The following is a 25,923-nucleotide window of genomic DNA, read 5'->3' as shown; positions in this document are numbered from 1 at the left end:
AAACCAGTCCGATCTTGGACAGAAAATGCCTTTGATTGACACACTTTAATGAAATAATGTAAAGTATCCTAAAATAAAACAAAATATGTGTCTCTTTTTGGGGTATTTTGCATCAAAAGAAACAAACATTATGTAATTATTGGTTTGACATCGGGTCTGATGTTTTGTAAAGGCTACTTTTTCTTTGCCAACATCACATACAGAGGACAGCTTACAAATCGAAGATTTTAATGTTTCTCTTCGTGTTAGTTCTTGTATCGGATTCTCTTTACGCTAGATTCTAAATTTAAATTATTTGGAAGTTGGAACATCCATGGTTGTATTCGTACGCTAATCTTATGTTGTAGTGACAAAAATGATACACTTCAATATGTACTCATAGACTGCTGCTCATAGTACTTCCCGAGGGAGAGCTATTAACATTTGGAATAGTTAATTATAAATAAATATAAGTAGATTTTTTAAGGATATATATGTAGTTCCAACTTCCACGTTATTTATATGGGTTGCATACTAGTCAAGTGGACCATTATATTTTCTAAACCTCCACTAAAATTCAAATCATATAATCGCATTTCACGAGTATATAAAAAAAATATCTTTTGACAAAGCATTATCCGGAAAGAGTTACTAATGGTAAACAAGAAAAGGTATTTAGAGGGTGTCTTTTGGTTAAAGGGATGGAGTGGCAAGCACCAAGGCACTTGATTGAAATGGTAAAGAAAGGCCTTAAAAGCGATGAAAGGTGAGAAGGTGCAAAAACCCTTTTTCTATAAGAAAGCTACCATACGTAACATATTTAATAACTAAAGCCCGTACTTATTTATAAATTATGTAGATAGTACTCATTATTCAATGCTCTTAACTGACTAGTCTTCAATTGCCAAGGACACAACACAAGTTTTTTGGCGATTGGATCAATCAACATTATTTAAAGAAAAACATATACAGTATACAATATGTTGTTAGAGTTGGTTTTGTTTGGAAGTGTTCCATATATGTGACTAAACGTAAATTCCAAGTGTTTTCAGGGAAATAAATAAAGAGAATCCAGGAGAGATGATTTAGCTAATAGAAGATTCATTTTTGGGATTGTGTTCTTCGTTGTGACTTCCTAAGTTTCTGTTCCGTAGTTTTCGCTCCAAGACATAAGCGACAACTCTTCTGTCTTCTCAGTTCTTGTCTCGATAGCCACAATTTTCAACACAACTAAGAGACTAAGACTAAGAGTATTGACACTTCTTACCATGCAGAGTAATTTAGTATACATCCATGAATGGTTATTACCAGTAAGCATACACTTAGAAAACTTCCCAATTTTTTAATACTAAATCTGTATACAAACACAAAGTTGATTGAATAAGAATACAGAAGAAAGATATATGAAAACCTAAAGTAACGTTAAGAAATTTGGGTCATATGACAAAAAGTAGAACTCATTTGGGTAAAGAAAACAAATGGGTTACCATATATGATAGTTGGACAGGAGAAATAAAAGTAGAACTCATAAGGCATATTGTATTACTCTACAAATAAGCTCACTGATTCATACCTGCAAAACTGAATTGCCCCATCTCTCTCTCACTCAATGTTTAGAATCTGTAATTAACAACAAGAAGAAGAATTTCCAGGATTTAAGAGGCCAATTCTCGTTTCACATAACTAATGATTGATGACTGGAGATGGAAGTGGTGAAGTTGGAGGCTTCATGTCCTCGTACCTGCAAACATTTACGTTTCTCAGGTCACATAAGAATAAGTAATAACAATGGGCACACTTAGAACCAGCATGCTATGCTCTCTGTATCTCTTACATTGTGTAAGGTGATAAAGGTCTTGGCGTTGGCTGAGCTGGATTGTCTCCTGAAGCAATGGAAGTGTCTACGTTGCTAACAACTGGTACTGCTTCCGGTATAGAAGAAGATGGAGTAGTGTTCCTGACAAAACAAAGCGAAAAAACCCTTAATATTGAAGTGATTGATTTCTTAACTATACACACTTCAAATGTGATATCTAGATAGTAGATACTTACAAACTTCCATCAACTGTTTCCAGCACCTCTTTATTGCCTCCAGGCAACTCTGAGTTGTCTTCTGCAGCTGCTGTTATCTCAGATGCTGCTTCCTTGGAACCGGTTGATGCAGGAGTTGGTGAGGTTGGTGGTTTCAGGTCAGCGTAACTGCAAAACACAGTATAGATTCATTGAAGAAAAAACGGACCACAAGCGAATTAGATATATACATAGAAGATATACATAACAGAAGACGAAAAGTTGTTACACTGCATAAGGAGAAAGAGGCCTCATTCTTGGTGTGGCTGGTGTTTCTGTCTCGGTAACACTTGTTGCAACTGCTGTCTCAGGGGCACTAGTCGCAATTGCTGTCTCAGGGGGACTTGTCGCAACTGCTGTCTCAGGGGCACTTGTTGCAACTGCTGTCTCAGTGACACTTGGTGCAACTGCTGTCTCAGTGACACTTGGTGCAACTGTTGAGCTTTTATCAGTATCAGAATCGGCTGGACCAGGCAACAAAGAATCAGTTTTTCTGGTACCCGAAGCTTTAGGACAGGGTGATGAAGGTGGTTTCAGATTTTCATAGCTGCACCACAAAAGACCAAGTAGAAAAAGCATCAAACTTTTGAAATTAGTACCTGCTCACACATTTATTACTCCAACTGTAATGATAGCAATATAAACTATAGGCGCGCATAATCAATTTTCAATCTAGTGGCTTTTGAGTACAAGAAAGCTGCAAAGTTAATATGGTTTTACCAGGCATAAGGGGAAAGGGGCCTCTCTTTCTTTTCCTCAGCTTGTTTTACTTCTTCTTCTTCTACAGCTTGCTTTACTTCTTCTTCTACTGGGACATTTGAGATACTATCTGGCACTACATTGGCCTCAATAGGAACCTGAGTGGCATCCACCTCCTTCGATTTGGCAGGAGCGAGCGATTTGGTCGAACTTGGAATAGGAGATGTTGGAGGTTTCAAGTCTTCGTAGCTATATTATATTCACAAAACAATAGGGAACAACACAAGCCGAACACAATCAATGTCATGTCAACAAGTCATTTTGAAATTAGTACCTGCTCACACATTTATTACTCCGTGTGTAATGATAGCAATAGAAACTGTAGGTTCAATCTAGTGACACCTGAATAGAATAAAGCCGCAAAGTTTTTAAGGTTTTACCAGGCATACGGGGAAAGGGGCCTCTCTTTCTTTTCCTCAGTTTGCTTTACTTCTTCTTCTACAGCTTGCTTTACTTCTTCTTCTTCTTCTTCTACTAGGACATTTGAGATACTATCTGGCACTACATTGGCCTCAACAGGAACCTGAGTGGCATCTACCTCCTTCGATTTGGCTGTGGTCGAACTTGGAATAGGAGATGTTGGAGGTTTCAAGTCTTCATAGCTATATTATATTCACAAAAAAAAACAGGAACAATACAAGCCGAAAACAATCAATGTCATGTCAACAAGTCATTTTGGTTACATATTTGAATTTTCCCGTTGAGAAACAAGTTGTCTTACGCTGCATAAGGAGACAGCGGCCTAGGTTTCACATCTTTTTCTTTTGGAGGTGCTTCATCCTCCTTGGGAGCTGTTGGCTCTTGAGTGACAGGCTTAGTAGGGACTGGTTTGACCTCTTTGGCTGCAACTGATGCCTGTCCACAAGGGAAATGAAGAGAAATACATATAATCATCATATCAGAAGAGAGCGATGATCAAGATACGAAATGAGAGGAAAAGAATGCAATATAACCTTTGGTGGAGGCATATAAGGACGTTTGGAAGGAATCTTTTCAAGAAGCTTTTCCATTGGAGTTAATGGAGCAGTTGTTTCAGCAACCACTTCCACAATCTTGGAGCAAGAAAGTTGAGGATTCTTTGCCATACAAGCGAGCAATTCTGCAACCTGTAGATCAATAACAAGGAAGCAAAAAACAAATCAAAGCTCTTCTTCATAATGTGGTCATATCACTGTGTCAGAGACGAGGGAAAAAAATTAATACCTGGAGATTTGAGACTTGACCACCAAACAAAGTATCATCTAAAGAAAGAGTTAGATTATGAGTTTCTTTGTATGCATCGGTGGGCCTCTCCATTCCTCCAGGCCTAACTATCTGATGATATAAGATGGAAAGACAAAATTTCAAGAAATGATACAATAGAAAGAGTCTCTGAAATCGTAGGTTTGGTTTAAAATTATCTGTGGATCACTCACTGTGTAATTGAGACCACTTTCAATCAACGCTTCTTCAGCTTTTCTCTTCCAGCAAAGAACTCCCCAGAATAGGCTTCATATACGAGATGTTTAGAATTAGTCATATATATACCAAGAACATGCCATTAAGTTATATATGCTTCTCTTATAAAAGTGTGTAATGAATGAAATAACATCTACAGACTTACTTGAGAATAGCAGCGGGAAATCCAAATTTATTTGTCCCCAAGGATGTCACCAAAATGAAGTTATTAACTTTTGCAGATTTTGCTGCTCATGATACCATAAGAGGCAATGATGAAACAAGAAAGAGAGAATAGACAAATAACACGCTTTGAGCTATATTTTTTCTTACCAGCATCAACAAGGTTTTTGGTGGCAAGGTAATCAATCCTGTAAGGGCCGGTAATATCAGAGATCTCTTTCTCGCTAGCACCAATACAGCATATAACCACCGATGCTTTTCCCAATGCAGGCTTTATCGAATCTTTCTTCTCCAAGTCACATTCCACAATTTCAAGCTTTTCTACAGCTGGGCTAAAGACACAGACACTACCTGTTACTTTTTCTACAACAAAATCATTGCACATAAATCAAAACAATTAGTTATTACGTTGAGTTCCTTCATCAGTGTTCTGGAGCTTCATTCCCTTAACACTCTGCAAAGTATTAAACTGCGTTATAAACATCAGTCTAAACATGATGAATCAATTGACTGTAACATACATTTAAGTATTAATGTAAGTCATACTTGCACAAGACTTCCAGCTCTCTGAGCACTTCGAACTCCAGCTCTAACCCGAAATCCGAGCTTCAGTAGTTCTCTGAGAGAAAGAGGACATTGGATAGGAAACTTTAACCAACCAGCATTGCGAATTATATAATTCAAACTTAAAAGGGGAAGCAAGAAACTAACCTCACAGTTCTAGAACCAACTTTACCAGTAGCACCGGCAACAAAGACAAGGTCTTCTTCTTTGGAATTTACGTTCGTAGGGCTTGCTTCTGTTACTGCAGAGCTTGCTCTTATAGGACCTTTGTTCAATTACAAATAAGGGAGATGTGTAAATGTAAAACTTCTAGATCATCAATACCAGAATTGAAGACTTGGGAAACAAAAGCATTGAAGATAACATCAGCAGCAAACGAGACCCAAATCACGAAAAAAGCAAGCAAAAACAAAACCAACAGTTCCAATTCGATAGAAGAATCTATAACAAAACTGCGGATTTGCAGAAGTAGCGAACAAAAAAAAAAAGCTTGAAAATATTTTTGTAGTTAGTACCTGAAGCCCTGAGGCTAAGATCGAAAGACCTGGACTTTCCCCCAGAAACCGAGTGATTCTCTAAACCTGAAAACCTGACAATCCGATTGGTCTTCCATCTTTGGAGAAGAAATCCTTTTCTGCTGGGAATAGAGGGTATTGTTGTGAGAGTTGGTTGCCCACGGAGAAAACAAGTTCCTTCCATTGTTGTTTGTTAGTTAGTCTTGTTCTTCTTCACTAGCTCGAATGATGCACATTAACTTATGAATTTTTTCAGACACTAGAAGAACGCTGTCAGACAAGGAATCTTATGGATACAATGGAACGTCAGATAGAAGAGTTCGGCGTCTGCCACTGCATCTTGATATCATGGGACCCACAATAACATTACAAGCGACCAATCAATGTTTTGATGGAGTTGTGGTTACAATGCTGACATGGCAAGGCTGGTTCGGTTTGGTTTTGTTTGGTTTGGTCCAAACATATTCATTCACACATTAGAATTTGAATAGTTTTTTTTTGGCGTTGGCTTCTTCTTCTATATGCACTGTAACAGATTGGCGTTTACTTTCTCCAACTGCTTATATGCAATAAGATGAGTAAGTTTTGCCTTCTTAACACCATCACTTATGACACAACACAATCTCTGTAAATTATTGAATTAGCTTTTCTTTTGTTTAAGAGTGAAAACTATTCACAACTTTCAATAGATTAACTTCAGATTCATCAATTATACAACTAATCAGATCAACATCACCAAAAAGCAACTACACTAGAGCGAGATAATTAAGTTCTCAGTTACCACATCCCCTGTTGATGGCTGTTGCTACGTCTGCTAAACACAATTCTCGACCCTGAGTGAGTTGAGTTTGCGCCTGGACTGCAAAACTGCAGCAAGAGGAACAGTGGTTTAAAGCCTATCCAACCAAAAAGGTAAGGAAATTAGCATATCAAGATGCCTAACAAGCTATAAATCGTATTGGTCAAGACAGAGAAAATGTAGCAGCACAAAATGGGTTCCAACTTCCAAGAACTTAAGAATGGAACATCAAGATGCCTAACAAGCTACATTGCCACACAATAATCTCTTATACCTTAAGAGATGGTACTATTAAAAAGTCAAAGGTCGATGATTTATTCCAGAAACGCATCAAAAGTCAATTCTCATGCAGTTCCACAAAAACTAGCTAAAAGGTACCAAAAGGACACTACTCTGAAGTCTGAACTAGCAAGTGAAACAAGATCTGGTACAATTAATCAAAGAGAGCAAAAACTAAATCACCTTAGGAAGAAGAAACAGGGGACTTCTCAGCAATGGAGGCTGAAGAGGATGAGTTGAGAGCCGCAGCAGCAGCTTGTGGGGAATAAATGAGTGCTTTCTTTATGATTTCTGAAACAATCCAATGCTTATGCTTGCTCAAAGGCCTTGAAGGATCCAATTTCACCTGCATTTTTTTTTTTTATATAAACCATTCAAGTTTCCCTTTTTAAGACCAACCTAATAAAAAGGAAACACAAACAGGCAAGTCTACTTCCAAATGTTTTGAGTTCGTTCAAAAACATTACAAAAATGCAAAGCTTTCCCTAAACCAAATGTATCTCAAATTCACCACAAAAATAAAAGGGAAAATTACTTACACGATCGCCGATGTTACAGGAGTCCTTTTCATCGTGAGCCATGAACTTGGAAGTGCGTTTGACATAGCGATTATAGAGCTTGTTGTGAAAGAGTCTATCGACGGCTACAACCACCGACTTCTGCATTTTGTTCGACACCACCGTGCCTATCACTGGCTTCATTTTTTTTTATCCTAAACAAGTTCTGGATTTGAGTCAGAGAGAAGAATCTCACAACATCGATTCTTCTTCTTCTTCCTAAGTCTTAGGTTTTTTTTTCTATTGATGGGCTTTTGATCTTAGCCCAATATACTCTGGTCCATAAATGTGTAGTAGTTAACCGAACCGGCCCTCCATACTAAACCCGGTTCAAAACCAACATTGCAGGTGGAACAAAAAAAAAAGAAGAAGATAAAATCGAACCGGGATGAGATGAAAGAGTGAAGAATCGTCGGATATGGCGGCTGTTATTGCTTCACTTCATCTTCAACCTCTCTCCTCTTTCTCGTCGTCGTCTTCTTCTTCTCCTCCTTCTAGCTCTAAACCTCTCTATCTCAAATTCCAAACCTCGCACCGTGAAAACCTTAGACACCTCTCTTCTCTCGGAATCGTTCCTCAGAACCCCCGACTCGCTCCTCCGGCAAATGATCTTCCCGTTATTCTCTCCGCCGTGAACTTCCTCAAATTGAAAGGATTCTCCGACGAAGATTTCCCGCGCCTCGTCTTCCTCTGCCCACAGCTCTTCTCTCCCACTTTCGACATTTCTAAACTCGATCCCGTCTTCGATTTTCTCACCGGCGAGCTCGGAGCTTCAGCGGAAGAATCCAGGGGCTTAATCGTAAATTGCCCCAACATCCTCCTCTCCGACGTCGAGTATTGCTTGAGACCGACGCTTGTTTACCTTAAGGAGCTAGGGTTACGGAATCTGAACCGAGCGAGCAAGACGAACGCTCACGTGCTGAACACGAGAGTTGAGAAGCTAAGAGCTAGGATGAGATTCCTAAAGAGCATAGGGTTCGAACACGAGGAAGCAGCTAGAGTCTGTGGGAGAATCCCCGCGATATTTGGATACAGCGTTGAAGATAACTTGAGACCCAAGTTTGAGTTTCTGGTTTATGACATGGAAAGAGAACTGGAAGAGCTCAAGAAGTTTCCGCAGTACTTTGGTTTTAGCTTGGGGAAGAGGATAAAGCCAAGGCATTGGCATTTGAAGAAGAGGAACGTTAATGTTTCGCTTAGTAGAATGTTAATGTGGGGTGATCAAAAGTTCTACTCTAAATGGAAGCCATGAGAGCAGGGCAGAGCAGAGTTACTGCTCTTCCCCTGTTTTCACATCTGTTAGTATTCAAATCTGTATTCAAAAATCTGAAAGAAAAGAAAAAAATGCATTGCATTTCAAGGAAAAGTGATTCTGAATCATATGGAAAAATGTTGAGAGAATCATCGAATATCCAAATCCTCGGGTTCCATCACAGACTCTCTTTTAAAGTTACTGACGAATTACAAGATCGATATCGGCACCAACTTCTGCAATCTTGGCTTCCTTGGAGGCTTTTGCTGATTTCGCAATGCTCTCCACATCAAAATCTATAGCTATCTTCTTCACGAGACCTTCAAGCATCTGTTGTTTCAGAAACACACACCGATCAATATTATGCAATTAACAAGAAGATATATTACTCTACTTGTTTGCGGAAACTAACCAGTGACCCGATTGCTACCCAACTCCGGAACTTGGAATCAACATCTGCAGCTTCCTCTTCTGCAACCTGTATTAACTTAAATCTTTTAGCACATAAATGATTGTAACCTATTTGGTACATTGGTCTCCTCCCATTTTATTTTAATCTAAGAGATTTGTGCAAAGTAATATAGACAAATAAAACAGATGAGATATAACTAATTGGCGAGATATGAACTGGTTATATGCAATGATAGTTAAAATCACCAAGTTTAGACGCACCTGTAACGCTGCTGAAAGGACTTGAGCTTGACCTTCTTGATCCTTCTTCTCTATTAACAGCACTGCATAACTGAGGTAAAACAAAAGCATAGATTACGGTCTGATCTTCTCACAGAGAATATAATAAAATTTAGCTACAATTTGGCATGAATCTAAGTAGAACACAATTAATCTAAGAGAGATCTTACTTGAGAAGCAATGTCGAATATGCCAACTGCAGATTCTTATTTGGGGATGCATAACAGTTTGAGAAGGCATCAAGAATCTGTATTGATGGACACCAAACAAAAAAAGATGAGTACCCATAAAACCAATTCTTTAATATAGTCATAATAAAACACACAAACACAGATGTCCTGTCACTATGACAGATGTATTCATTCAGCTATGGACACTAGACACAGGAACCAAAAATTCCTCCTCAAGAACATAACAGACTCTAATTATTATGATATAAAACCATATAAATGAAACAGTACTTACTTGACTGTGATGCGTCTGTAGCCAGTAATGAAATGAAGAATTCTTGAATAGATTAACCAGGACACGAACAGTTGTTAAAAGATTTGCAGGAAGAGCTGAATCTTCTGTGACTTTCTTTATCAAATCCAAAAGCAGATCTGAATGAATTATAGTAACAGAGAGATACCAGTTAATAAAGGGCATTAGCTGGTACTTTCGTTAATGTTGAGAAAGCATAGCTTCACGGGAGAGATGATTACCATTGTTGTTTTCCACATGCTTAATAAGTAGACTTGCTCCGTGAGGATGCAATACAAGCATCCTGACTATATCAGTAGCTGCATATTATTCAAAAACCATAGATGTAAGAGCTTGACCCAAAAGAAAAACAAAGGTTATCCAACAATACACGCAATAAAAAAGTGGCTTCATAATATTAAGAAACGTATGGCTACCATCAGATGCTCAGTATGTAGTAACTTATTCTGTTTGACTAATTGATTGATAAAAGAAGACTAACCAGGAAACATCATTGCAGGTGGCCATGCTTGTAGCACTTTCAAAAGCAAAGCAATATCCATGTCAGCAAAATTGGTGGAGTGGTAGTGTGATGTGTCCTTGAGTATAGTAATGATTGCGCCTACTCTGGATACTTCGAGTTCTGTCAGGGACTTGTCACTATTCACCTTCAAAAGATGGAAAAGTTGTAGAAACATAAAAAACAACAATAGTATAAGTAAAATAATCATTAAATCATTTTGTGTGCCAAACGTTAATAATAAAACCTTACCGAGTCAGATCGTAAAGTAGTATTAAATTCTGTCATCTTTTTCAGAATTCCGTCATATTGAGCAACATCGAAAACAAGCACACCTTTCTGGAGAACATAATGAAAGAAACAAGGATCAAAAGCTAGAAACATTAAACTGTAATGAAGAAAGAATTCCGGCGTACTTTCGGAATGTGCTTGTATAAAGGTTTTGCCGAAGTTGCTGCAACTGAGAAGAGTCAAAGCATGAGGCAACACAAAAATATTACGAGAAACAGCGATACTTTATGGAAATTTAAGTACTACTTGAAAAATAACACAGATAGTGTTGTTCATACCAGCTGTATGTGATGCTTGCCCAGGCACATAAGCATTTGCTGTTACACAAAAATGGCAAAACACAAAATTAAAATAAAATCTTGAAAACAAACTTTCAGACCAAATTTTTTCAAAAACATGTGATTTTTTACCGCCAGTGAAGGGATCACGAAACGATGGATTAAAGTTGAAGTCTTTCTGCCCAGAATTTTGTAAAATAAATTCAACAATCTGCTGCCGATATGCAAAGGGAAGATTCTCTTTCAGAAGCCACTTGTCAGCTGCATCATAAGGATTGTCTGCCAAACAAGAAAAGATTAAAGTATCATAAACTGAAGCAGTTAACTGTGGTTGCACTTGGAATCAAAACAAGGCGAGTAAGAGCATTCAGGTACCTGATCGATTGTAAGGTAGCTTGCGGATAGGTTCCCCATCACCAATGTCAACATCGAACACTGAGATAAGAAGAAAAAGACTAAGAATTCTATTCAATTCGATTTTACGAGAATCTGAAGTTTCAGTAATAGGTCAGAATCTAACCAAAATCATATTGAACTCCATCGAAAATTGGACGGTCAGCCACACCATCTGGGCCATCAACAACCTCGCCAATCTGAAAAAGGCATGCAGTGAGAACTCAAATCCATTGTACCACATAAGGACAACCTCACCAATCCGTTCATATGCAACCAAATGTTAGAGAGAAATCTATCTCATATCATATCCTTACTATCCACTTAAGAGATACTGGTATTCCTACTTCAAAAGAAGGACTAGAATTCAAAATCAGAGCCACTTTTTCTCCCAGGTTTTGGGTGGCACATTAGATCAAGCACTCTTTAAATTCATTTAAAACCTTCTCTACTAGCACTGATTGACGATTTCTGGCAGTATATGCTATCATTTTATGACCGGACGGCATGCTCATTCATGGAAACTTACAAGCCTTCATCCGATGGTAACTTTTCAAAAAAAGATATAAGTTCATTCTCTGGACTTACTTTGTCCCATCTCTGCTCTTTCATATTCCATGCATAAGCAACACCATTGTCTCCTTCCCTCACTACTTTTGTCTGGCCATCACTGGTACCTGAGAAATATACATCAAATACGAGAAGATGATGTTACAACTTACCAGAATGCTCAGCTTAATCTATTCAACTTTAACTGCCAGACATCATCAATTACAGCTGGGAAATTATATATGTATTCTCTTGAGATCTCTTTGAAACTTAACTTTTCTACTGTATGATAAAAGTCAATAATACAATAAATGTATAAGAAGTGGTACCTGGTGACGTCAGAGAATCAAGTCCCGGCAGCTCGTCAAGTTTCAGTCCGCCAACCTTTTTCCTGAGATAAAGAACAGCACGCATATACTTTGCAGTTACTGTATATTTTGAGTATAGAAGAAGTGAAATCGTACCCCGTAAGCAGGTCATATAATTGAAAAATCATGACATTGCCACATGAAAATACTCAATGGACACAAAATTTAATCGATAAGAGTTGAGACAACCATAAATGATCAGATTACCTGCTCAATTTGTACTCAGAAATTTGGGAATCGTAAGCATCAATCTCCATCTGATCTGCAATCACGCCTTGACGTACTGTCCAAACACGAACCACTCCATCTGAACATGCTGTCACAATATCCCCGCTTTCCAAAAACTTGGCATCCCAGACACAGCCTGGGTGTTCCAAACTCTGAATGCAGACTCCATCTGTACCAGACGATAGCAACAAAGTAAGAACAACATCTCAACCTATAATAAACAAATATGCTCTAAAACCAAAATGTCGGTCTCTTTTCCCTAGTGATATCAATAATAACATACAGCAGACCAATCTTTGTAGCATTTCAAATGGGTTTCTGATCACTTGATACTGTCCGAGATGCTAACAACTAACTTTCCATAGGCAGTAACTAAGTAAACACATTTATAACGTCTTCCACAAAGGATGTGATATAAGAGTCATCTTTCATATTTAAAGAAAGCTTAAAGAGCGAGCATCATACTTGAAATTGGAGAGATATTTTCTAAATTAAAACATCTAAGACCTCAGAAACCTAGAAAACTGTAGAACACAAGTGAAGAACAGCCAAGACATCACTAGATACAAAGGAACCCGTTATCACCTTTCCATATCTTGGCATGGCGATCTTCACTGCCACTAACAATAAGACCAGATGAATGTGCGTCAACTGAATAAACAATGGAGGTGTGGCCAACCATCTCCAGAAGAACTTCCCCACTTAGTGCCCATAACCTGATTGAACTGTTAGAAAAAGAAAATAGTGATTTACAACCTTTGCTGTGTACAAAGGTATGAAAGACTGAAAAGGAGAAAACCTAAGCATCATATTTAAGATCAACACATATAATCCCCAGACCCAAAACTTATCCAGGTCATGCAAAAGACAACACAATTCGAGTTAATCACATAAGGATTCACTTGGACAATGGAATTCAGTAAGGCATGAGTTTGTTGGAATCAAATAACTTACCCATCATGTGATGCGGAAAGAAAACCTAAATCAGGCATCACAGCTAACCCTCTAACAGTATCTGCATTGCAAAAATAAAATTAATTGCATAAGACAATAGTTTCTCCAATAAAAAGGAATTCCTGACAATAGGCAGTGTCTTTGCACTTTACAAGATAGCTATCTCAGTTCATATTCTATCTTATTTTCGATATGTGGTTTCTCATACTGCCAAGGAATATCGAGAGATACGGAAATTTGAGAGAGGCCAACGAAATTCACCTGTATGCCCTGAAAGAGTTCGCAGGCTTGTTTTTCCCTTCCAGAGTTTGAGACTGGCGTCACTTGAACCTGGTAATAGCAAAAAAGACTTCAGCGAAAACTATGCTATCAAGCATGATCAAGGAGAAGTCTATGCATCTTAAGGCCAACCAAAAAATCATTAACATAAGCTTGCAGAACAATCAAATTAGAAAAAAACAATTGATTAAGGAAATATTCGACATCAATAAACTAAAGAAAAACAGAACAATCAAATGGCAGCTTTAGCTGGATGGTGTACCTGATACAAGCTCACCAGATGGCAACTTTATCACTGCCTGGATAGGCGACTGGTGTGCCTCCCAAGATTCAACAAGCTGACCGTTTCTCCATCGTTTCAGAGTTCTTCAGATAACAAAAATAAACGGGAACATAAGTTACACTACACAACAGTAGAGAGTAAATCAAATCTTGATGGATCTCTTTACCCCAGTATTACTAAAGCTAATACGCTACTCAAGACTATGCACACAGCTAACACTCATAAAACCCTTAAGAGTTGTGGTTAAAAATCATAATATAATATAATATCCCATATGGGAGATTAAATTACTGGGAAACAGTGAAGGAAAACCGCAGGCTAATACACTCACTGGATACTAAGCAAGAAGCATTATTGTCTGAACAGTTAAGTAAGTTTCATACTAAGGAAATTACATGAACATGAGAGGGACTTACTGGTCAACCGAAGAGGACACTATATCCTCGTTATCAAGAGTAACACCAGTGACTTGCATCTGATGACCCTTCAATGTCTGAATATTCTCTCCATTAATCAGGTTCCAAACAAAGACGAAAGTATCCATACTCCCAGAGATAAGTCTTCCTTCAGGGTAATCATCAGTTGGTTGAATCCATGCAAGTGGGCCAACGAAGCTAGTATGACCCAACAGAATCTTAGAAGATGTATACTTGCGCTTATCAGATGGATCCAGTGACCAAACCCTTATGGTCCTATCTCTTGAAGAAGTAGCTATATTCTCATCACTACAGACACATATCCCACGAACCTGAAGATGTTGATAACCCATAAGTTGCTATTAGAATTACATTAGTTCAATAGCATAAGTTACGGTTTGAATGAATTTAGAAACAAAGAACGAATCACAACCCAGTAGAAAAAAATGTATAAAATAATTCAATGTTCTCGGTTTGATCTATACCAACAACAGGTGTCATCAGAATTGTACATGCTAATGCCATTGACAAGCAAGGTTAAACATCTAACCCTATTAGATACAATTTTCAAATACAGTACCCAGTATCAAATTATATCTGAAAACTTGGCTTATACATACATTAACCTAATAAGAAAACTAATCAAAAACACACTAATCAAATCAGCTCGTAGGGTTGAAAGAAAGAAAAAAAAAATTGGATGCAAAGCGGAAGAAGGAAATCGAAATCACGAGGGTGAATACTAAAACCCTTACAAATATAAGACTTAATTTCAAAACCCAGGATAGAATTGATCAAGGAAGAAGCAGATATTTCTGGGAAAAAAAAAAGAGATCTTACATCATCATCGTGGCCACGAAGCTCGCACCTGAGCTTGTAATCATTGAAATCGATATCCATGACTGAGGAAAGAGCAGCAGATTGAGAGAGAGAGAGAGAGAGAGAGAGAGAGAGAGACCAAACGCCAAATTGCTGCGCGACTCAAAAGTGACTTGACGAAGGGAGAAAGAAGAAGTGAGAATAGAGAGAAGAAAACTAATTTCTATTTCCTTTTCTTTTTTTTTTCCTTTTTATAATAAACGTATAATAATAACCTTTTTGGGCTTTAAAAGCCCGGCCCAGTTTAGACAGACTGATTTTGTTTTTTTTTTTTTTGTTTTTTTTGGGTAAGATGATAATAATGAAGGGGAAACAAACATGGTGACGTGTAGGTATTTAATAATCACGAAAAAGGAGGGGACAGTGGTTTAAATTTCCTCATCTTCCTTTAGTACTTTCTACGAGAGATACGAGAGAGAGAAGTGGCATAAACCGTAATTACACACCACCTCTGAACCCTTTTTCCACAAAACCATCGTAGTCCTTCATGATATTTTCCTCGGCCATTAGACCATCCACAATGGCGTGGATTTGGCCCGTCCCCAATATTTATTGGATTTAAATTTAAATGAAAAAAGCCCAATATCTGAAAAACGGTTCTTATTTGGGGACGTTTTTTTACCGTCCTCTTCGCCACGTGTAGCCGTGTGATTTGTTCTCGAATAAGCTAGGTCTAAAAAAAATGTATTCGGGAGACAAAATCATCCCGAGTTCTTTCTTCTCCCTCTTGACGGCGACCACGAAGGCGATTCGATCCTCCACGACGTTCTGTTCTTTTCACCGGAAAATCTTGCCAGATTAACGAAGCCGATCTTCTGTCGCATCCGAAGCCGGTCCGATCTTCAATACCTAAGACGTCCAGCGGTTCGATCTTCTCTCCCGAAGCGATCTGTCCCTGTCACCCGAAGCTTGTCCGGCGGTTCGAGCTTCTCTCCCGATGATATCCGTCTAAATAAGGTTAGTCTTCTTCCCACTACATGAGATTTAACCTTGATTGGCGCCGATTATCGAATTAGGGTTAGGGATTTGGGATTATCGAATTAGGGTTAGATAATTAGGGTTTGCGAATTAGGGTAATTGAATTAGGGTTATTCAATTAGGGTTAATTAATTGGGGTTATTGAATTAGGGTTATTGATTTAGGGATATTGAATTAGGGTAAATGATTTAGGTTATGTTTCTTTGGTGTTTTTTTTGTTTTTTTCATTTGTTCGATGGATCGTTATGTCTCTGTGTGAAGATCGAGTTGTGTCTGTGTCGTTTGTCCTTTGCTGTAGTTGTTGATCTTATAAACATGTTTGTGTCTTGGTCAAAATTTTTTTAAAACATTGAGTATCGTTAAACATTGAGTATCGTTAAATTTTTTTAAAATTTTCTAAATTGTATGTTTTTGTATTTTCTTTCTTTAAATAATTAATCTTTAAACTTTCAAAATAATATTATTTTATTTGGGGGACCAAACCCAAATACACACCAATGCTCCTACTAAAAATAAGAAACCCTCAAAATATTAGTATTAAATGTGGGGGACCAAAAAAAGTCCCACACCATTGTGGATGGTCTTAAATTCTTCTTCTCCTTGTGCACTTACCTGGAAGCTCAGTTCTGTGGGTAAGCTGTCTTCTTCTATCTGGTCTGATTTTTATCAAAAATTTCTTATTTCCATTACTGGAGCTTTTTCACAACTGCAGCATTGCCCAATAGTAAAATTGTAATACTCTGTGTTCTTTTCTTTTATATTTAATCCTGACTGGGATTTTAGCTTAAGTCTTTGATTATCATGGTGGGCAGTTTTTGTTTTAGACAATGTATCTATCTATGTGATGTGTCTGAAAATAAAGCTTCTTCTTCTTTACTTTTAGTCCACCTTTTTAAGTCAGATCCTTCGATTCTGTTTTCCATTTTTTAATCTATACATCTTTTAACCTCTTGTGTTTTACTATTTAAATATATAAACTGCTTTGCTAATCGACTCTTAATTTGATAAGTCTTGATCATTTACCTGCAGGTGACTCTTATGATGCTGTAACCATACGAGCTCTGATAGTGATTCTGGTAACAGGAGATTCATTGCATCATCAAAGAGTAGACAATAGGGAGAGGTTAAATAGATTTGTCTTAAGGTGTATAAAATGGAAAAAAAGAGTGTACGAAACTCTCATACATTGTCTCTGGTTAGAGTGTTGAGAGGTATAATATGTCTGATGGTGTTAGTTGCAACAGCTTTTATGATGTTGGTATTCTGGGGGTTCTTATCAGCTGTAGTGTTGAGGCTTTTCAGCGTACACTATAGCCGTAAATGTGTTTCCTTCTTCTTTGGTTCGTGGCTCGCCTTGTGGCCTTTCCTCTTTGAGAAGATCAACAGAACCAAAGTTATCTTCTCTGGCGATAAGGCTCCTTGCGAGGAACGAGTGTTGCTCATTGCCAATCACCGAACAGAAGTTGATTGGATGTACTTTTGGGATCTTGCACTGCGTAAAGGACAAATTGGAAATATCAAATATGTGCTTAAGAGCAGTTTGATGAAATTACCTCTCTTTGGTTGGGCGTTTCACCTCTTTGAGTTTATTCCTGTTGAGCGGAAATGGGAAGTTGATGAAGCAAACTTGAGGCAAATAGTTTCGAGTTTTACGGATCCCCGAGATGCTTTATGGCTTGCTCTTTTCCCCGAAGGCACAGATTACACGTAAGCTTTCTTTCTTTCGAGTATCATTCTTGTTTAGAGACCTTTTCGTTAAAAGCATTTTACTTTGGAACTTTGTGCAGAGAAGCTAAATGCGAAAGGAGTAAGAAATTTGCAGCTGAAAATGGCCTTCCAGTACTGAACAACGTGCTACTTCCCAGGACAAAAGGTTTCGTCTCCTGCTTGCAAGAATTGAGTTGCTCACTTGATGCAGGTTTGTCTTTACTTTTTTTTTCTGGTTTGCATCAGTGATTTCAAGATACCTGATCCTTTCCTTCCCACTTTAACCAAGCAAACTCTTATGCAACACTTGCACTTGCAGTTTATGATGTGACCATCGGTTATAAAACCCGCTGCCCTTCTTTCTTAGACAATGTCTATGGTATTGAGCCATCAGAAGTTCACATCCACATTCGTCGTATCAAACTAACCCAAATCCCAAATCAAGAAAAAGACATCAATGCTTGGTTAATGAACACATTCCAGCTCAAAGACCAGCTGCTCAACGATTTCTACTCCAGTGGCCATTTCCCTAACGAAGGAACAGAAAAAGAGTTCAACACAAAGAAGCACCTTATAAACTGCTTGGCAGTGATTGCCTTCACCACCATCTGTATGTATCTCACCTTCTTCTCATCAATGATTTGGTTCAAGATTTATGTCTCTTTGGTCTGTGCCTACCTGACCACTGCTACACATTTTAATCTTCGTTCTGTTCCACTTGTTGAGACTGCAAAAAAAAACATCAAATTAGTATAACAAATAAACTTTCATTGTTCTCAATCCAGATGATGGAATTGTTTTACTTGTGTATTTCGGGGTTAAGAACCGATCCACTTTCAACTTATGAAATGTAAGCTCAATATACGACTAGCTATCTATTTAAGAATGTCTTCATACATTAATCTACACATGTTAGATCATAGCCTGGCAGATTGAGATAATAAAACACAAAATACAATCATAAGAACATTTGACTGCTACATAACTCACAGAGCCACTACTCTTTTACCAACCAAAGACAGGATAAAAAACCAACTATTCACATTAATAAATTGTCAAATTGGGATAATGCATCCAAGATATATCAAGTACAAGAAATTACATACTGTATTGTTTTGGTTGCATATGAAAGCAATTAAATTGAATTTAGGCCACCAAAGAACACCCGTGACAAGTTAGCACATTGGAACATAGTAATGCCAATGTCTCACGGGTCTTCTTACTCTAATAGTATATACTTGTATTATATTTAAGTATCATAAGACAGCAAGTTAAGAATATTTGATTCATTTTATATTTTTAGTATAGACCACCTTCGACATTCGATACTTACCCTACACATGCTCATGAATATGGATTTTGAATAATATCAAAAGCACATGAAATTAGTTGTGAGATTAATCACAAGAGTACTGTCTTATACGATGCGAGCGACCCATGTTTTCATGTTAAAATGAGAAATTTGTAGATCTAAGCTCAGTAGTAAAGTGCCTATCCTCTCTATATAAGCCCTACGAAGCAGGAAGCGTAGCCTATCCTAAGCTAAGAAAAGAGCAAACCCATCCACTAGTTGCAAAACAATTGGTTAAAAACTCTCTCAAAGTACTCAAAGCTATGGAGCCAAACACTAAGCTTGGCGTTATTACCTTGATTCTTGCCTTGACACTCACGGCAGCAACCGGACAGAACACCTGCGGTATGACCATAGCTGGTCTGTACTCTTGCAAGCCCTACGTGCAGACTAAGAACCCATTGACCACCGACATTGATCCCTTGGGCCCTTGCTGCACTGCCCTGTCTAAGGCCGACTTCCCGTGTCTCTGCAAGGAGAAAAACAAATTCAATCCCTTTCTCAGTGGGATCGACTTTGGCCTTGCTGGTAAACTCCCAGAGAAATGTAAATTACCTGCTGCAACTTGCTAAGACAGGTTTTGTTTTGGAAGGTTTTCGCTTTGTGTTTTGATTTCTTCATGAGTTCATGTTTCTTGTACTGGTTTCTGTTGCTGTTTTTGTTTTGTGTTGGTTTGACGTTGTTTCAGTTGTTGTTATCTTAACTGCTTCCTTTGTGTTGGTGTTCTTGGTCTCTTCCCAGCTTACTTCAAACTAAATAAAACAAAAAACACATAACAAATTCGTAAGAGTGATTGCAGAAAGGAAACATACAGTAAACATTTCACTTCAAATCTAAAACATGTTACAGAGACGATGAGAGATAATAAAAAGACCTTGTTATCTGGTTGATCACTGGCCCTTCTATCAATGGGGGAAGTTTTAAACAACCAATTTGGATAAGAAAACTTGGGTTTTCTGTTTCTGAATCTAAAGCTTTTGAAATACAAATCGTATTGCAATACAAGAGAAGAATTATGGGCCATTAGCTTATGCAACAGCTTTAGAAGAGTTATCCTCCAACAGAAGCAAGTAAAAATAGGTCGAGTTGATTTCCAAAATAAGCAAAAACCTAACTGTGAAATTCAATCTATGTACCCAAAAATTAGTGAAACTACATTGCTGACCGTAAATGGCAAACGAAACCTTTAACGCACAAAGACAGAGATCATAAAACCTTGGGTCATGTGAGTATTCTATAATAATGTACAGAAACTTGATACCTCTCTCTTAAATCTTGATTTCAGCTATTTCAGACAAATCCTTGGTCACAAAATGTAGCATGGCATATATAGCTTCTGTTTTGGAATGGGAAACATCAGAGGAAGTAAACATATGAACTTGATTATCGATATATGCCTTGCTGCAACCAGAAAGTTTCCTAGCTCCTTCCCTCTCATAAGATTCCGTATGCGTTGCATATCATCCCATTTACCAGACGAGGCATATGCATTAGCTAGTTGAATATAACGAGACCCATTAGATCCTTCAATGAATAGCAACTTCTCTTCCACTCCCTTCACAAGCTCTGTATTCTTATTCCAGTTACAAGCATTTAAAAACGCACCAAGAATAACAGCATCTTCATCAACTTGATCAATACTTTCCATAAGTTCCACGGCTTTGTCCAACCTATTGGCCTTTCCATACAAATCTATCATGCAGGTATAATGACCAACCTCGGGGGATATGTTGTAAACCTCTATCATCAACTTGAAGTATTTCTCACCTTCTAGGACTAAGCCGCGGTGACGACAAGCTGACAGGAGGGCTATAAACGTGATTTCATCCGGCTTGAATCCAACCCCAGTCATGTCTTCAAAGAGCTGGAAAGATTTGGCTTCATGGCCATGATGAGCACACCCAGCTATCATGGCGTTGTACATAACTGTGTCTCTCTCCAAGCTACTGTCAAAGAGCTTTCCAGCATACTCAACATTTCCGCATTTTGAATACATGTCAACAAACGCGGTAACAAGTTTTCTATCCATTAAAATGCCTGTTCTCAAGCTGTGACCGTGAATCTCCTTCCCATGTTCCATAGAAGCTTGTAAAGAGCATGCACCAAGGATGCTAACCATGACCAAAGAATCAGGAATTTTGGTCTCCTTGGCTATAATAAATTCACGTGCAAGATCAAGCACAGAACCAGGTTGACCTGAATTGAGATATCCCAAGAACATGGCAGTCCAGACCACAAGATTCTTTTCGGTTAAAGAATCAAATAACCTTTTTGCTTCCACCATCTTGCCCTGAGAAGAGTAACCAACGATCATTGAAGAAGTCGAATACAAGTTTCCAAAACCATATAACAAATGGACAGACTCCGCGTACTTCATATTTCCACACTTGCAGTAAACATCAACAATTCCACTGCTTACAAACTTATTAGAATATGATCCATCCTTCAATACCCGAGCATGTACTTCTTTCCCAATATTCAGGCTCTTCAAACTACTCAGAACATTTAGTACAGCTGCGAAAGTGTGTTCATCCCATTTCAACCCATTTTTCTCCATACTAACAGCCATCTTCAAAGCTTCTTCTTCAAAGCCATTCTGTGCATACCCTGAAATCAATGTATTCCACGAAATCGTATCATTCCGTTCTGGATTTCTCCAGAATATGCTCAAAGCTCTTTCAATGTCACCTTCTCTACAAGAAGCTGCAATCATTGCATTCCTAGCCACACTATCAACGAACTCAACACACGATCCGTTAAAGACATTACAAACTTCCTTAAACTTCCCACATTTCGAATACATGTGAATGAGAGAACTAACGGCAAACTTAGTTGCATCATTCCCAGTTTTCACCATAACTCCATGCAACTGTTGGCCATAAAACGCATTGGTCAACTTGGCAGAAAGCTTAAGCAGAGTAGTGAAAGTAAAATCATCTATCCAAATCCCATCCTTCTCCTTCCTATGCATCTCACCAAACATCTCAATAGCTTCACTCTCACACCCATCAGTTTTGGCAAACCCTGAAAGCAAAGTGTTGTACGTGATCAAATCTCGCTCACAATTGGCACTTTTGAACAACTCACGTGCTTCCTTTAAGTTGTTGAACTTTAAATAGGCAAAGATCACCGCGTTCCACGAGTAGACGTTTCTCTCAGGCATTTCGTCGAACACGTTCCGAGCTTCCCGCAATAAGCCATTTTTTGAGTAAAGGTTGACGAGCTGGTTCGAGGAGATTGCGGTCAAGGCTGAACCAGTTTTAACGGAGCGAATGTGATGCAAAAACCCGTCCTTTAAGCACTTCATGTCCAGTTTCAGAATCTTAAACTCGGGAAAATTCTCTAGCGAGTAGCGACAACTCCAACTTTATTACTGTCTTTAGTTGTTGTACTAAATACATCTATAAACTATTGGGCTGAATTTTCTATTTCGAATTATTTTGGGCCACATTAAACGCCCACTAGATTATATTCTAAAGCCAGCCCAACTTCAGCTAGGGTTTCTGTTATTTCTTCAGATCGGTCGGTAGGCGAAACGAATTTGCAACCACAAAGAGGCAGAACAGACTGTTGTCTGATTTTTCAAGCTTAACCCAGAAAGAAAAAAACCACAAAGAGGAGACTTTCTTCCTACGCTTTAACCCTAAATTATTTGTGTTACATCACGACCCTTGCTTGCTGAAGAAGATGCTGTCTGATCTTCCAAGGGATTTGGCAGAGGATGTGTTCATTAGGCTTCCAATGACATCTATGAGAGCTGTGCGATCTGTTTGCAAAAAGTGGAACACTTTATCCAAAGGTCGGAGCTTTACAAAGAAGCACCTTGCTCAAGCTAAAGCAGCAGTAAGAAGAGAGCTTTTGGCGGTAATGGTGATTAATTATCGGGTTTATTTGATGAGTGTCAACCTCCAGGGAATTCACAACAACATTGAACCATCAATAAACCATCTAGGTAAACTCGTTAGCCTAACGGAATCAGATCGAGTAGATATATCTGTTGTGTATCACTGCGACGGTTTATTGTTATGCATCACCAGAAACATCCCTAGGTTCACTGTTTGGAATCCGTATTGCGGCCAAACCCGGTTGTTCGAAACAATACGCAGACCTAAGCCTAGATATGCTATAGGATACGAGAATAGCAAATCATTCCGCAGCTACAAAGTATTGAGATTCTGTGAACCTTCTCGCGGATACGTTCGGTATGAATTGTACTACATCAACTCTAAATCACCTAGTGATGACTATCCCGATTACTATCTTTCCAGATTGGGATATACAGTTTTATGCACGTGGCGTGTCGTTGAAGGGAAACACTTATTGGTTTGCTCAAGAAAATTGTGTAGGAGACGACGGAACAGAAACAGGGTACCAAGATTTTTTAATCGCTTTTGATTTTACAAAAGAGAGATTTGGACCGCGTCTAAGTCTACCGTTTCACTCAATAATGGAAGATACTGTGACTCTATCTAGTGTTAGAGATGAGCAACTTGCAGTGTTATTTCAGGAAGAGGATACGTTACATTTAGAGATATGGATTACGACTAAGATTGAGCCCGAAGCGGTGTCATGGGGCAAGAAGGTCTTCTTAGCTGTGAATATGAAACCACTCGATGATTATGCATTTGATGTTACATCAGGGAGTTTCTTTGTTGACGAGGAGAAGAAAGTTGCCGTAGTTTTTGATATTGACAGAGGTACGGGGATGGTCACGGGGATGGACTGCGGACTGCTTCGCTTATATCATTGGAAAGGATGGATATTTCAAAAAAGTGGATCTCAGAGACCCTTCAGAAGATTGTTCTTTCCCACTGATGTGCTCTTATGTTCCAAGTTTAGTGCAAATTGAACGACCTGCACGAGGTGGCAAAAGGAAAAGAGACGGGGGAAACAAATATAAAAAACAGATTATCGAGTACCTCTAGTTTCTTTCTTTCTTTGTTTCCTTTTGTTGTGATGTTCTTGTTTCTCATGTCTTGCTTGTGCAATTTGAAGCGGAAACTCAAAATTATTCTCTCATATATCCTAACTCGCGGATAAGATGTTTAGTATGTTTTGCATCTGTCGATTTCTTTCAGCTCAACCAAATGTTCTTTGCAATAAACGCTTCTTCCAACAAAAGAACAAGATGGTGTTATCACAAGACTCGGCCTTGCCGCTAAGAGGCTCTTCACGGAGCTAGAGCTTAGAGGTTATATCCCTGATGCAGTGACATACGGAGAAAGAAATACGGAGGTGTATCAACAAATGTGGAAAATGGGGTTTGGGAAAGAGATGACGTACAACACAATAATTCACATATGTGACAAGCTGGAACGACTTGATCTTGTGCTCCAGCTTTGTAAGTAGATGAAAGGTCTGTCCGGTAGAAACCCTGATGCTATATTACTTACACTGTTATGACCGGTTCACTTGGAAAAGGAAACAGAAATGTGGATGCGCAGCTCATGTCTGAGATGCTTGATGTTGGGATCAAACCAAGTCTGCAGACCTACAGTGCTCATCTGCGGTTATGCCAAGGCTGGAAAGTGACAGGAGGCTGAAAATACTTTCTGATGGGTTTTAGAGCTTCTCCAACGGAGACTTTTAATGGAACTCTTATGCTAAATGTAATTAAAATTAAATCAAAAATGGTAAATGTTTCTGATTGTGGTCCTACTGGTCTTCTGATTTCTAGAAGTAAAATTATGTTGTACTTGCAACATTTTTATTTTGAAATTGATAGTTTTCAAAAATAAAAACCCCAACAAGAGTTCTACCATTGGAGAGGATAATTTCAGTTAACCTTCTAAAAGTTCTTAATACACAGTTTAATCTTAAAAAATTTTAAGAGGCTCAAAATAATAACCTCCCAATGGAGATGCCCTTATATGATTTCTATTGGTCATACACCGGTGTCAGAGTCCGTGACTTATAAGGGAAAGCAGTTTAGAATACCTTGAGAGATATGGAAGAATTGTCTGGCATATGTTCTTGTTAAAGGTGAATGCTTTGATCTTGCTGCTAGACAATTGAAAATGGCTGTAACCATTGGGTATGAATTGGAAAAAGACACTCTATTTTCTATCCTGGGTTCATACTTCCAGATCATCATTCAGGCAATCATAAGCGTTTGAGTTACTTGAATTTTTGAAAGAACACGTACGCCAGTAGATCTAGGAGACTCATAAATGAAGAACTCATTGTTCGACATTGCAAGGTTAACAATAAAATCGCTGCTCTAGATGAATTATATCGCTGACCCTTGTGTTCGTGGCTGGTGTTTTGGCAATTCCACCACGCATGACTCTATACTACTCTGCTGTGTAGCAAATGAACATTACGCTGAGGCTTATCAAGTTTTCTCTGACTTGAGACATCCTGGCTGCAAAGCTTCAGAAGGTGTCTGTAAAAGCTCATCAAGAGGTTAATTATGCTGAGACAAAAAGGATTCCATTTTGCTTGCTCGCCTTTGTGTACTGATAACGTTGAGCTTATGGAAATCTCAGCTATTATTCTAGAAAGCGGAGAGTGTGGTAAGACAAAGTGGACGAACACCTGATCTGAAGACATGGAACAGTTTGATGACGGTTTATGCTGAGTGTGTCTGTTAGGAGAGGGCAAGGGCTATATTTGACACTATGATGAGGGATGGTCTACTGTTCAAATATCTTTGACATAAAGAAGATATACTATAGCATGAAAGCTACTGGTTACTTCCCCCACGATTCAATTTTATAGGATGATGGTTGAGCTTCTCTCTGCAAAGCGAAACGAGTTGGAAATACTGGAAATTATGCTCTCTGAAATGGAAGAGGTCAATTTCAAGGTCGATCTCGCTAATAGGAAATTCCCTGCTGAAGATCCATTCTGCTATCGAAGATTACAAGAAGATAGTTCAAGTATACCAGAGGATAAAAGAAA

At 38.4% G+C, this 25,923-nt stretch overlaps 6 protein-coding genes and 1 pseudogene across 9 annotated transcripts; 3 read left to right on the top strand and 4 right to left on the bottom strand.

Annotated features, from left to right (window-relative positions):
- Positions 1 to 1,439: 1,439 nt before the first annotated feature.
- Positions 1,440 to 5,942, bottom strand: LOC104783893 (protein TIC 62, chloroplastic). The gene is made up of 16 exons (XM_010508999.3): positions 5,508 to 5,942; positions 5,140 to 5,257; positions 4,975 to 5,047; positions 4,837 to 4,882; positions 4,579 to 4,755; positions 4,412 to 4,493; positions 4,224 to 4,296; positions 4,012 to 4,122; positions 3,762 to 3,914; positions 3,530 to 3,663; positions 3,189 to 3,410; positions 2,770 to 2,997; positions 2,279 to 2,596; positions 2,032 to 2,178; positions 1,814 to 1,936; positions 1,440 to 1,720 (listed from the first exon to the last, which is right to left on the bottom strand). The coding sequence occupies exons 1-16, from the start codon at positions 5,689 to 5,691 to the stop codon at positions 1,663 to 1,665; spliced, it is 2,247 nt and encodes a 748-aa protein (XP_010507301.2). The 5' UTR covers positions 5,692 to 5,942; the 3' UTR covers positions 1,440 to 1,662.
- Positions 5,943 to 6,131: 189 nt separating this feature from the next.
- LOC104783879 (uncharacterized) lies at positions 6,132 to 7,365 on the bottom strand. 2 transcript variants are annotated; one of them, XM_010508983.3, is made up of 3 exons: positions 7,125 to 7,365; positions 6,769 to 6,931; positions 6,132 to 6,374 (listed from the first exon to the last, which is right to left on the bottom strand). In XM_010508983.3, exons 1-2 carry the CDS (start codon positions 7,284 to 7,286, stop codon positions 6,770 to 6,772), a joined length of 324 nt encoding a protein of 107 aa, XP_010507285.1. In that variant the 5' UTR covers positions 7,287 to 7,365; the 3' UTR covers positions 6,132 to 6,374; position 6,769. The 2 variants fall into 2 exon arrangements, with proteins under 2 accessions (XP_010507285.1, XP_010507291.1); XM_010508989.3 differs by having other exon boundaries at positions 6,178 to 6,403.
- Positions 7,366 to 7,560: 195 nt separating this feature from the next.
- LOC104783846 (transcription termination factor MTEF1, chloroplastic) lies at positions 7,561 to 8,508 on the top strand. Its single transcript, XM_010508952.3, has one exon. It carries the CDS (start codon positions 7,561 to 7,563, stop codon positions 8,392 to 8,394), a length of 834 nt encoding a protein of 277 aa, XP_010507254.1. The 3' UTR covers positions 8,395 to 8,508.
- On the bottom strand, positions 8,470 to 15,346 carry LOC104783856 (uncharacterized). Of its 2 annotated transcripts, none has more exons than XM_087454030.1 (22): positions 14,946 to 15,346; positions 14,106 to 14,437; positions 13,669 to 13,772; positions 13,389 to 13,457; positions 13,128 to 13,188; positions 12,759 to 12,898; positions 12,153 to 12,342; positions 11,907 to 11,968; positions 11,617 to 11,705; positions 11,156 to 11,228; positions 11,011 to 11,070; positions 10,768 to 10,914; positions 10,636 to 10,674; positions 10,483 to 10,526; positions 10,319 to 10,405; positions 10,049 to 10,214; positions 9,789 to 9,866; positions 9,550 to 9,686; positions 9,255 to 9,331; positions 9,067 to 9,136; positions 8,807 to 8,872; positions 8,470 to 8,724 (listed from the first exon to the last, which is right to left on the bottom strand). In XM_087454030.1, the coding sequence occupies exons 1-22, from the start codon at positions 15,003 to 15,005 to the stop codon at positions 8,593 to 8,595; spliced, it is 2,283 nt and encodes a 760-aa protein (XP_087310156.1). In that variant the 5' UTR covers positions 15,006 to 15,346; the 3' UTR covers positions 8,470 to 8,592. The 2 variants fall into 2 exon arrangements, with proteins under 2 accessions (XP_087310156.1, XP_087310158.1); XM_087454032.1 differs by having other exon boundaries at positions 10,483 to 10,520; positions 14,946 to 15,155.
- A 1,645-nt stretch (positions 15,347 to 16,991) lies between these two features.
- On the top strand, positions 16,992 to 19,745 carry LOC104783830 (putative 1-acyl-sn-glycerol-3-phosphate acyltransferase 5). The gene is made up of 3 exons (XM_087454041.1): positions 16,992 to 17,669; positions 17,750 to 17,880; positions 17,989 to 19,745. The coding sequence occupies exons 1-3, from the start codon at positions 17,116 to 17,118 to the stop codon at positions 18,423 to 18,425; spliced, it is 1,122 nt and encodes a 373-aa protein (XP_087310167.1). The 5' UTR covers positions 16,992 to 17,115; the 3' UTR covers positions 18,426 to 19,745.
- On the bottom strand, positions 19,676 to 22,364 carry LOC104783841 (putative pentatricopeptide repeat-containing protein At3g18840 pseudogene; annotated as a pseudogene). Its single transcript, XR_015559563.1, has 2 exons — positions 20,282 to 22,364; positions 19,676 to 19,772 (listed from the first exon to the last, which is right to left on the bottom strand). The product of XR_015559563.1 is annotated as a putative pentatricopeptide repeat-containing protein At3g18840 pseudogene (transcript).
- Positions 22,365 to 22,562: 198 nt separating this feature from the next.
- On the top strand, positions 22,563 to 24,071 carry LOC104783788 (F-box/kelch-repeat protein At3g16740). Its single transcript, XM_087454026.1, is given in 3 exon segments — positions 22,563 to 23,268; positions 23,270 to 23,752; positions 23,754 to 24,071. Coding segments are annotated over 3 exon segments (1,236 nt in total). The 5' UTR covers positions 22,563 to 22,707; the 3' UTR covers positions 23,946 to 24,071.
- The last annotated feature ends 1,852 nt before the right edge of the window (positions 24,072 to 25,923 follow it).

This window comes from Camelina sativa, chromosome 1 (assembly GCF_030686135.1).
Source record: "Camelina sativa cultivar CO46 ecotype springtype chromosome 1, ASM3068613v1".
Classification (NCBI taxonomy): Eukaryota; Viridiplantae; Streptophyta; class Magnoliopsida; order Brassicales; family Brassicaceae; genus Camelina; species Camelina sativa.
This window is presented reverse-complemented; position numbering and strand designations above follow the sequence as displayed.

Bases quoted from the DNA above. Each gene is read 5' to 3' on its own strand.
- LOC104783893 (XM_010508999.3), bottom strand. From the start codon at position 5,691: ATGGAAGGAACTTGTTTTCTCCGTGGGCAACCAACTCTCACAACAATA. The intron at 5,258-5,507 runs GTACTAACTACA...AATTGAACAAAG, and splicing joins TCTTAGCCTCAGGGCTTCAG to GTCCTATAAGAGCAAGCTCT. The intron at 3,915-4,011 runs GTATTAATTTTT...ATTGATCTACAG, and splicing joins GTCAAGTCTCAAATCTCCAG to GTTGCAGAATTGCTCGCTTG.
- LOC104783879 (XM_010508983.3), bottom strand. From the start codon at position 7,286: ATGAAGCCAGTGATAGGCACGGTGGTGTCGAACAAAATGCAGAAGTCG. The intron at 6,932-7,124 runs GTAAGTAATTTT...AAAAAAATGCAG, and splicing joins CCTGTAACATCGGCGATCGT to GTGAAATTGGATCCTTCAAG.
- LOC104783846 (XM_010508952.3), top strand. From the start codon at position 7,561: ATGGCGGCTGTTATTGCTTCACTTCATCTTCAACCTCTCTCCTCTTTC.
- LOC104783856 (XM_087454030.1), bottom strand. From the start codon at position 15,005: ATGGATATCGATTTCAATGATTACAAGCTCAGGTGCGAGCTTCGTGGC. The intron at 9,137-9,254 runs GTAAGATCTCTC...GTTTTACCTCAG, and splicing joins TATTCGACATTGCTTCTCAA to TTATGCAGTGCTGTTAATAG. The intron at 8,725-8,806 runs GTTAGTTTCCGC...CTGAAACAACAG, and splicing joins GGGTAGCAATCGGGTCACTG to ATGCTTGAAGGTCTCGTGAA.
- LOC104783830 (XM_087454041.1), top strand. From the start codon at position 17,116: ATGGAAAAAAAGAGTGTACGAAACTCTCATACATTGTCTCTGGTTAGA. The intron at 17,670-17,749 runs GTAAGCTTTCTT...AACTTTGTGCAG, and splicing joins CCCGAAGGCACAGATTACAC to AGAAGCTAAATGCGAAAGGA. The intron at 17,881-17,988 runs GTTTGTCTTTAC...TTGCACTTGCAG, and splicing joins GAGTTGCTCACTTGATGCAG to TTTATGATGTGACCATCGGT.